This window comes from Choloepus didactylus (genome assembly GCF_015220235.1).
Source record: "Choloepus didactylus isolate mChoDid1 chromosome 12 unlocalized genomic scaffold, mChoDid1.pri SUPER_12_unloc1, whole genome shotgun sequence".
Classification (NCBI taxonomy): Eukaryota; Metazoa; Chordata; class Mammalia; order Pilosa; family Megalonychidae; genus Choloepus; species Choloepus didactylus.
The window spans coordinates 102,087-112,878 of NW_023637587.1; the positions used below are offsets into that span (position 1 = coordinate 102,087).

Below are 10,792 nucleotides of genomic sequence, written 5' to 3' on the forward strand. Positions count from 1 at the left end.
TAAGCAGTGTCTCTTGAGGGACTGTAGAAAAAATACGGAACTATTGAAGTTCTGACCTGGGAAATTCCAGATGCTCTCTCAAGCATTAGGGATTCCCAATTTAGTAAGCCAAGCCCTCGACCTTCAGGCTTGCCCTCAGGAAACTTCATACTGTAATGGGGAAGCTAAGCCCACCTATAATTATGACTAAGAGTTTCTGCAGAGAATTTCTTTTGTTGCTCAGATTTGATTTTTAGAAACTTAAATCCAAATTGGTAGTCCTCAACTTAAATCCTCCAGAGGATATGTCCCAAAACCCAGGGGCAATGGCCTCTCTAAGAACATCAATAATACACATCCCCCTTCCCCATTATGTTGACACCTTTTTACAATATGAACAACTTAGGGTGGTCACTGCCCAGATATCCCTGAGGATTGAGAAAGTGATCAAATGAGAGGGAAGGGTAGGAACAGATAAGACAGTATTTAACAAAAGATTATGAGCACTGAATCTTTATATAAATATTGTTTTTTACTTTCTAGGGTATTAGAATAGCTATAAGTAAATAACTGACATGGTGGAACTTTAACCCAAAACATTATATTATATTATTCATGTAATCCAATCTTAATATTATCCTTATAAATGTCCCACCTTGGACAATAACTATAATAATATCTACTTAACACTGATACCTGGAAAAGTCAGTTGAGAAATCAACTTAATGATTAATTAGAAACTGGACCAAAGTCAGTTCTTTTTTCTCAGATGAGTCATTTCTGATTTTATATACTGAACTACAAGTACACAGATGTGAAAGAAGGTGTGGAAAATATACAGTGATAGCAACACCCTACTAATTTATGATGACACGAGAATAAATTGCAGCAAACCTTAGTACTTTATTCATTCTTTATGACTTTATACACCAATAAATCAAATTACATTCTTAAGATATTTTCTTCCTGATCAGTGGCTTTTATTTATAAAGCTCCAAAACACAGTAATAGAGTCATTCCAAATCTGCAGTCATGGCATCACAATAAATCAGTTCAGGCTGACTGGTGGAAACATTGTTTGAGTGTGATAAAAACTGTAATACATAGATTGAACCTTTTCCAAATGCCAGGTGCCTGTTCTTCAGTGAAAATATATGGGATAAACGAATGGCCATGAAGCATTCCTAGGGTGAAATCAATACAAAATAAGATTTATGAGACTCGTTAGAAATCCCCATTTCATCACATTTAACACAGTATTTTAAAAAGTTCTTTTTTTATTCCTTAAATAAATGTAAGGAAAAATTAAATGAAACAATACTGTGAAGGCATATTGCTGGGTGGAAGATCATCACAAGTTTAAAAGATATAATTACCTTTATTTTCATAGTGGGTGTACATTAAAAATATTTACATGAGAACTTCTTGCATGCAATATTATCTTATATGGAAAACAAACTAAAAAACTGAAAAATCAAAACAATGTTGAGTATTATATGGGTGATTTTTCTTCATCTTTATAATTGTACTTCACCATACACATATACACAATTTTAACAATATAGAGATATCTTCCCTTTATTAGCAAATCTAACTTTAAAAGTTATTTAAAATGTGATGAATCCTACTAATGGGATGCTAGGGAGGGGTTGGAATGGGAAGATTTAGGCTGTATATATGTTTCCACAATTGGAAAAAAAAAAAAAAAGACAGTCTAAATAGATGACAATTAAATGCCAAGGATGATACTGGATGGGATCTGAGAATGGAGGAGAGGAGGCTCAAAGGGACACAGACGGGACACAAGAAAAAAAAAAAGGGAAATATAGAATGCAAGCTTTATATGTTGAATTTCTTGAACTTCTTAGCTGCACTTAATGGGATTGCATAAAAGAATGTTCTTGTTCATGGGAAATGTATATGTGAATTATATTTGTACAAGGATGTGTGCAGCTTACTCTCATATGTTCAGAAGACAGAGCAATAGATGATGACAGATAAGGAGGGAAGGAGGGAGGGCAAGAAAGAAAGAGTGGTGTGACAGGATGTTAAAATTGGTGGATCAGGGTATCGGGGAGGGGGGTTGGGGTATGCTGGACTTCTGTGTAAGGGGTTTGTATTGTTTTTGTAACTGTTCCTGTAAGGTTGAATTTATTTCAAAATAAAATTTAAAAAAATTATTTAAAAAAGAATACTAAAAAGACAGAAGAAAAAATAAAAACAAAATACCATGCAATTAGGTCAGACAACAATACTACCACCAAGAAGCCCATAGCCTTTCCTTATATCCCCCTCTCATAGACATTAGCTTTGGAATATTGCCTTTGTTGCATTTAATGGAAGCAAATCAGGCCAAAGGGTAAAGGATGATACTGACTGTGTTATACAACTTCAACTTCTGTGGAAGAACAAAGGGAAGAGATTTATACTTGGTGCAGGATCTGTATTTTTGGTAGCACACTAAATAATTTCACAAGTATGATCAGTGTATTCAAACATCATAATTATAGGGGACTTTGTATAGGTTTGTACAGGTTAGTGTGAAATCCTGATGCATCCCAGAGTAATTTGGGCAGAGAATAAAAATCTATTTTCAGGGCCTCCCTGAGGAACTGGGGATGTTCTAGCAAGCACTGAGGACAACCAATCTGGTAGGCTGACCCCTGGATCTTGGGGCTTGCCCTTATGAAGCTTGTTATTGCGAAGGAGAGGCTAAGCCCAATTATAATTGTGCCTAAGGGTGTCCCCCAGAGAACCTCTTTTGTTGCTCAGATGTGGCCTCTCTCCCTCTAAACCCACTCAGCAGGTAAACCCACTGCCCTTCCCCATATGTGGGACATGAGTCCCAGGAGTTTAAATCTTCCTGGCAATGCGGGACATAATTCCTGGTGATGAGCATGGACCCAGCATCATGGGATTAAGAAAATCTTCTTGACCAAAAGAGGGAAGGAAAATGAAACATCATAAAGTTTCAGTGGATGAGAGACTTCTAATGGAGTTGAAAGGTCACTCTGGAGGATATTCTTATGTGCTATATAGATATCCCTTTTTAGTCTTTAGTGTCCTGGAATAGCAAGATGGAAATACTTGAAATTGTCAAACAGTAACCCCAAAACCTTGATTGTTGAAGCTGATGGTATAACTCTGGAGGTTACATGGCGTGGCTTGGTGATTGTGAAAACCTTGTGGCTCACATTCCCTTTATCCAGTGTATGGAGAGATGAGTAGAAAAATGGGGATAAAATTTAAATAAAAGTTAAGGTGACATAAGAGATAGAGCTTTTCGGGTGTTCTTTTATACTTTTATTTTTTTCATATTTTTATCTTTTTCTAGAGGAGTGAAAATATTTAGACATGTGGTGACGAATGCACAGCTCTGTGATGGTACTGTGAACAACTGATTGCACACTGTGGATGATTGTATGGTATGTGAATATATCTCAATAAAACTGAATATTTTTTAAAAAATTATGAATGGCATGTAATGGGTCTATGAATTTGTCCATATTTGCCTCTTTATATGGTAATCAAATAATTACACTAAGATTAATTAACATACAAACACCTGGCTTAAGGATAACCTACGCTATTGTTAAAAAAGATTTCTTTCCTGAATGTGTATTTCCTTTTAAAGATTTACACAATATTAATATTCTAAGGCATGCATTCTCAATGGGGGTAGTATCAGCCCCAAGGGAGTATAAATTGGCTATACGTAGTTTTAAAATTTCATTGAATGAGAAGTAATTGGGAAAATTAAAATGCAGAATAGATAGCTTATCTTAGTGACAACAATGAAACTAAGGTATATATAATTTCAAGTTAAACACCTTGTAGTAAAAATATGAGCTTTATATACACATAACTTGCTCTTCTTTCCTAGAAAATGAAAATGAGCTTTTCTCATCTTGCTGTGTTACTTAAAGGCATTTCTCCTCTATATGTGGGCAAAAGCCTGTTCTGCATAGCAGACATATCCACTTGACTCTACCAACAACCTGAGAGAAAGGTTGTTTGAAGATCTATGGGTCATTTTTAAGGACCCCTCACAACTGATGGGAGAATTACTCCCATATTAAATGGAGAACATCTGGGTATAGAGTAGGAATTGGCTGGTGTTTAAAAACATGATTCTTCAATGCAGGAGCTACAAAGACTTTTCTGGAGCTGAATGAGAGACAACACCCTACCTACCCTATCTTCATTCCATTCAAAGCAATCAAATGGGACACACAGCATTCTGAAAGCATAAATACACTGCATCTATTTGGAGTTTGGCCACAAAGGATGAAAAAAAAAAGCAAAAGGAAAAGCTTCAGTGATTTAAAACCTAAAATAGAGGCAAAAAGACTGTATCTTACGTGATTTATCTCATCTCTCCAAATTAGTCTGTGTGTATGAAGAAGAAGAGCCCAGCATCAAATTTTATCTAGAAAGATAGGATCATTACAAAATTTTAATAACATATTGCTCAATGCTGCCCAGATTTTCTCTCTGATGAATTATACATTACTATTAATCATGGAAATAAACATTAACTTTATTACAAATTAAACAGAAGCATATCACAAATTAAAGAGAAACAATGCAACATGTTTCATACACACAAGCTACTCCAAAATTGATGGGATTAGGAAAAAACTAGAAACAAACTAAATGTGTGTTAAAAGGAAAGAAGTGGTTGAAGTATGATACCTCCATACTACAAAATCCTTGCAGCAGTTATAAATAATGGAGGTAGAGTTGGATGGACTATCATAGAACTCTAAGACAATAGCGGGGAAAAAAGCAATTTGTCTCATATTGCATATAATGTGTGTGTGTGTGTGTGTGTGTGTGTATGTATCCCCAATCTACATGTGTGTGACACTATACATACACATCCATACATAATTATTAGAAAAAAAGGTCTTAAAGGAATCACAGTGATTTGTTAACAATGATTATCAAAACAGGAATGAGGAAATGGGAGGAGGGAAAGCAAACGGCATTGACTGAACTTTTTACACTGTGGTGGGATTCATGTATGGCACATATAATTTTTAAAAACAATTTTTAAATAATAGGAAAATCCAGAAATAAACACAAATACATGCAGGAGTAAGTGCAGATGGACAGTCCATAAATGGCACTGGGATGACTGAGTTGCCATGTGGGAAAAAAATGAAGTTGGATTTATACCTAATTTATTGTTACAAACTAAATCCTAAATGGGTTTATCATTTAAGAATAAAAAAGAAAATTAATTATAAAATGCCTAGAAAAATATGAGAAAGGAGGTTTTTTCAAAGGGAAGCATTAAACCCATTAGAATCTGAAGAAAAGACTGACACACAGAACCCTCACTCACACACACAAACTCCTCCTGGGAAAAGTCGACAGAGGCAAAGACAATTATGAGATGGCAGACTGGGAAACAGAATTGTAACTCACATAAAAGACAAAAGGTTAATTTCCTTTTTAAGGATTCTTACAAATCAAGGAGAAAATAGCCTGTAATCTACTAGAAAAATGAGGAAAGACTACTCACAGAAAATTCACAAAACAGGAACTACAAATGACTCTTATACACATTAATAGGTGTGCGCCCTTGCTAAGGATAAGAGAAGGGCGAATTCAGAGAACAACATCAAGATACTCCATGAGCCTGACAGAGCGCCAAAGGCTTGACAGCAGTCTGCCGCTGGGATGTGGGAAAGATGCATTCTCATGTATTCACGGAGGGAATGCCATCCTTCTTTTCATTGCTTTCTACCTGTCATTTTTTTCCTCTCCCTTTTTTCTTTTTCTTTTGTCTCTCTACCTTCTTTGACTCTTCCTCCTTCTTTGGGGAAGAAATGGAGATATCCTTATATAGATAGTGGCGATGGTGCTGAATAAATACGTGACTATACAGGAAACCAACCACTGTTTACTTAGGATGGAATTTATGGTGCGTGAACAAAACTGTTTTAAAATAAATAGGTTGATGAAGAAACCCTGAGGGCAGTATATTGAGTGAAGTAACACAGACACACAAGGACAAATACTGCAGAGTCTCACTGATATGAACTGTCACAGACATGAAATGTAAGTTACCAGGATATAGAATGAGGCTAAAGAATGGGGAGTGGTTGCTTATTATGAGCAGAATGTTCAACTAGGGTGAACATAAACATTTGGAAACGGACAGAGGTGATGGTATCACATTGTGAGAATAACTAACAGTGCTGAATGGTGTGTGAAGGGGATGGAAAGGGTAAGCTCAGAGTCACATATGTCACCAGAAGGAAAGCTGGAGGTTAAAGGATGGGAATGTATAAAATACTGCATCTAGTGGTGGACAATGTCCGTGATTAAATGTACAAATACTAGAAATCTCTCTCACAAACTAGAATAAACGTATTACATTATAACTAGAAGTTAGTAATAGAGGGTCATATAGGAAAAAATATATATACCTACTGCAAACTATATACTACAGTTAGTAGTATTTTAACATTCTTTCATCAACAGTAACAAGGTACTATACCAAAACTATGAATCAATAATGGAGGGGGGGTGGTGGTTAGAGGTACGGGAGGATTTGAGTTTCCTTTTTTCTGTAATGATCTCTGTTCTGACCATGGGGTGCCCAGCGCCCTCCCACGTGTGCCTGCAATTGCTCCAGCTGCACACCTGGACAACTTGTCACTCCTCTGCTTCCTGCTGATGCTAATGTCGACCCCAAACTGTGGGGAATCTGATTACTCTGGACGGCATCCTGACGCTTTGGTGCCAAAGCAACGGGGCTGCCTGAGTTCAGCAAGTTCAGCATCAGGGTCTCTCCAGGGCCGAGCCCTCAGGCAAGGTCTCCTTGGGGGGCAGCAGCAAGGCCTGCAGGTTGAAGGACCCCAGGGGGCAACATGGAACACCTGGCAGGCAGGGCGGCTGTCCCACTGCAGAACAAAGAAAACACAATAACATGCTACAAGGAGGGTCTTCAGAGGAGGGGCTGTGTCTTTCAAGCGCCCCAGGCCCCTCAGAGCACAGGTGGAGCTTAATCCATTTGTGAGGGGGCCCAGGACATGGCTGGGGTGCACAGAAAAGCTTATCAAGGTGCACCTTGGGATGGCTGCCATCAATTTGCTGGGGGGAAATTGATGGAGCTGGTTTCTGGATGGAACCCACGGGTTCAGGCAGGGAGCCCCCATTCACAGCCAGTTCTCAGACTGCCCCCTCACCGCCAGCAAGGCGACCCTCCTACACAGACCTGATCCACTTTGCTCCAGCTGCCAGAAAGTGTAGAAATTATTTTATTGCCTACACATAGGTTATTTTCTGATATTCCTATTGTGAAATATATCTTATATACAGAAGAATGGATAAAATATTCATTTACAATGACAAAAATAACCAATTGAAAACCCAGTTGATCCCCACCCCCAATATGTAAGAAACCTGAGGCCTCCATGCTTCCTGGAGGGTCCCTTCCATCTTGTCCAGGGGTCAGCTTTCTGCCCACCCCCACTCCCTGTTCCCTTCCTCTCCTTCCTCACCTGGTGATAACCTCAGGTATAGTGGGTATGTAAGAAGCATTCCTTTCCTTTTCCTAATATCTAGTTTACTGCTTTTACATGCATCTCTAAACCATACATCTAAGTAACAGAACTAAAAAAATGAAAGCAAAGAAAACAAATGTGTCCACACCCATAGGAAAGGACATGACATAAGAACTGCCTTTCTTGGGTACAAACAACTTCAAGCCATCACAGTGTGCAGGGATACACATCTCTTCTAACTCTACCATGTATGTTCATGGAAGTGGGGTGTGTGTGCGAATTTTCACATCTCTCCTAGTCTACTGAGTGTGCACACCCCACAGCTGTCCCATGTGTGTAGTGTGTGTGTGAGAGCATGTGCATACCTCACAGTTTAATGCAGGAGTTTGTGTGTGGTGTATGTGTGTGGGGCCTGAGGATGGACTTCCCACTGGAGGAGCCTGCAGGGCAGACACCCCAGATCACTGACCCAAGCCAGACACGCCGGATCACTGACCCAGTGGAGCACTCAGGACAGCAGCTCTGACCACTTGCAGGTGCCGGGAGGAAGACGCAGCCCCACACTATGATGTTCCTGCCAGCGGGACTCACCCCACTGCCCCAGGAAAGGGGGAGGCATGATGCCTGGCATGCGATGGACATTTAATATGGCCACATGAGCTGGAGGATCAGACCCTGCCTGGGGCAGACCGAAAGCTACGCACAGTTCTGAACCAGGCTCTCCTGTGATGAAGCACCTTCCAGGGCAAATGGGAAAACTGCAGTGGGGTGTGGAGACTAGCTGGGAGTAAGGCAGCAGTGTTTGCCCTCCTGACTTGGACAGCTGTGCTGGGGCTGGGCTGGCAAATGACCTGGCATTTCAAAAATACACAATGAGGTATTTAAAGCTGATGGGGAACTGGTCCCCAACGTATTCTCAAATGTTCTGTACTAGCAACCTTTCCAAAGTTTGAGACTGTTTTAAAGAGAAGCCTAAAGAAACTTTCCACTGGCTAGAAAACAACATCCCATTTGATTAGCACTTTGGGAGAAATGTCACCTCTTTGTGGGAGGCCCAGCCCACACTGCTGCCTGGGAGGGAACTTCTCATCCAGTCTGAGATCTCGGTGGCCGCATCCTCCAGCAGCACCAGCGTGGGCCCCTCCGCAGCCTGTCCCCCAGCTGCAGGCCTTCCCTTCGGGCTCACACACGCAGCTGCAAGGCCGGGAGCACTGGGAGAGCAGCAGCACCCGGACCTCCTCCCCTCCTCCTGCCTCCTCTGTCAGCCTCCACCTGGAAGACACGGAGAGCACTGGAAGGAGAGGCAGAAAGGCGGCCTCCAACCCTCCCCTCCTCACAGCATCCTTCCTGGTTGTCACATAACAAACAAGACGATTTCATTAAAATGAATAAAGGAAGAGCAAGGGAAAGCCAAGTTGACATTCCATATTTTTCACATCTCACTTAAAACATTTCAGCCAATTTTAGGGAAAGAAGGTGATAAGAGCCTTGCCAGCTACAATGTCATTAAAGACACGTGTGGATAAAGCCACAAGAATCCTGTGCCAGGGGAAGGGAGCACAACCATGGCAAGGCCGGGCACAGGGCAGACAGGGCTCTCGGGCTAGTGGTGGGAGCAGCTCCAGCTGTGGTCACCAAGGAGAAGCCACATGGACACAGGGGCCTTCAACGGGCAGGACTCGGCTCCCGCAACGGAAGGCTCTCGGTCCCACCAGCTGACAGGCACAGGCCCCACCCTGATGCAGGTGCCACAGCTGACTGCGCCCCAGCCGCACTGACACCCACCTGAGGACCAAAGACCCGCACCTCTCAAGCAGCACCATACAGGACCTTATGGCTGGATCATGAGCAGGCAGAGACAGAGGAGCGCCGGGCGGGAAGCTGTGAGTTTTCTGATGTAAACTCTGTGAACAACGTAAAATAAACATCTTATAATGCAGAATACAGGGAGCCTAGATATAGACAGAAGCTAGGGAAGGGGGACTGATGACCTAATATGGACAGGCATGATGATGAGGGTGAACTTAAGGGTATAGGAACGGACAGGGGTGATGATTTGTTAATGGGATTATAAGTATCAGTAAACCTATTCCTTTTACCTGAAGCACTGCTTTAATAAATATATGTAACAATTTGAGAAAAAGTCTCCATGAGGTCTAAAGTCCAACGATGTTTTTCTTTCCAAAAAATCCATATTGTATGTTTGAAGCCCCGAGAAGCTAGGGCAGGATGGGAAGCCGATGCTGACTCTCTACCTTGCTGGGGTACCCCTGGCCCCCGCCCACTTCAGGAGACAAGCTGTGCCCTCCGGGACCCTCAGAGCATTGAGCACTTCCACGGGGCAGGAAGGGAGGGCGGGAGGGCATGTCTAGGGTGGGGATGGAGCTGACGGCTGGGGGTGGCGAGGCCCCGTCACGTTCCCAGCAGCTTGACCTTCCTCAGAGCCTGGACTGAGAGCAGGGGAGAGGGTGTGTGATGAACGGGTTAGGGCTTCTCATAAACAAACAATCCCTCCTCTGGATTCCTTGCCAACACCTTTCCATGGGAGCATACCTGAGCCTTCTTGCTGCTCAATAAAAAGTATTCCTTTGGTCCTGCTGACCTTGGGTTCTCTTCCAAATGTATCAGATGGGTGGCTGACCCCTTTGCTAAAGGTAGATGTGAAGAAAAAGATTCTGTTCTCATTTGAATTCAATTTATGTCTCCCTATCCAACTCCATTCTCCTAGAAACAGATGAAAAGATGCAGAAAGGCAGGAGAGGGGAGCAGGGCAGCAGGGGAAACACACCAGGACAGTCTCTGCAGCCCCCCGGGTGGGGTGAGTGTCCACTTGGCAGCTGGTGTCTGCAGTCCCATCCTCTGCTCTCCCAGATGCTTCCTCACAACCTTCGAGATTTGAAGGTTCTTGCATAGTTTGGAGTTGATGCTTTCCAAGACTATGGAGGTCTGTCACAGCATCTGCTCATCTCCATCCTCCAGTGCACCAAGTCCTGCACATCGGTGTGCTGCACATGCCCAGCAGACAGATTTTATTGTTTGGCTCCAAGCTACAGCTGTGCATCCAGCACCTGCCAATCTCTGGCATCACCTTTTTGTGCTCTTGTGGAGCCCGTGATCCTTGCAGTCCATGGAAGGTCTAGTGAGCACAGCCTGACCTCTTGATGTGGTCTTATCTTTCAGTCACTGTCTCTGCTGCCCACTAAATGTGGTGGGAGCATCCCTTCTCACTTGTTGCTTTCGGATTCAAAACCAGAAGCTCTAGAGCCCTGGCCACAGGCTGCATTGGAATGTCT

General features: G+C 42.1%; 1 protein-coding gene across 3 annotated transcripts; it reads right to left on the minus strand.

Annotated features, from left to right (window-relative positions):
* Positions 1 to 870: 870 nt before the first annotated feature.
* Positions 871 to 10,458, minus strand: LOC119524762. 3 transcript variants are annotated; one of them, XR_005214877.1, is made up of 6 exons: positions 10,053 to 10,458; positions 9,285 to 9,403; positions 8,539 to 8,771; positions 6,637 to 6,893; positions 4,341 to 4,408; positions 871 to 1,163 (listed from the first exon to the last, which is right to left on the minus strand). XR_005214877.1 is itself a non-coding variant. In XM_037823424.1 (4 exons), exons 1-4 carry the CDS (start codon positions 10,182 to 10,184, stop codon positions 6,775 to 6,777), a joined length of 606 nt encoding a protein of 201 aa, XP_037679352.1. In that variant the 5' UTR covers positions 10,185 to 10,458; the 3' UTR covers positions 6,560 to 6,774. The 3 variants fall into 3 exon arrangements, 1 of the variants encoding a protein (XP_037679352.1); XR_005214876.1 differs by having other exon boundaries at positions 6,637 to 6,896; XM_037823424.1 differs by lacking the exons at positions 871 to 1,163; positions 4,341 to 4,408 and having other exon boundaries at positions 6,560 to 6,896.
* Between the last annotated feature and the right edge of the window lie 334 nt (positions 10,459 to 10,792).

Bases quoted from the DNA above. Each gene is read 5' to 3' on its own strand.
- LOC119524762 (XM_037823424.1), bottom strand. From the start codon at position 10,184: ATGAGAACAGAATCTTTTTCTTCACATCTACCTTTAGCAAAGGGGTCA. The intron at 9,404-10,052 runs GTATGCTCCCAT...CGTTGTTCACAG, and splicing joins TGAGCAGCAAGAAGGCTCAG to AGTTTACATCAGAAAACTCA. The intron at 8,772-9,284 runs GTGGGTGTCAGT...CGTGTCTTCCAG, and splicing joins TGCGGGTCTTTGGTCCTCAG to GTGGAGGCTGACAGAGGAGG.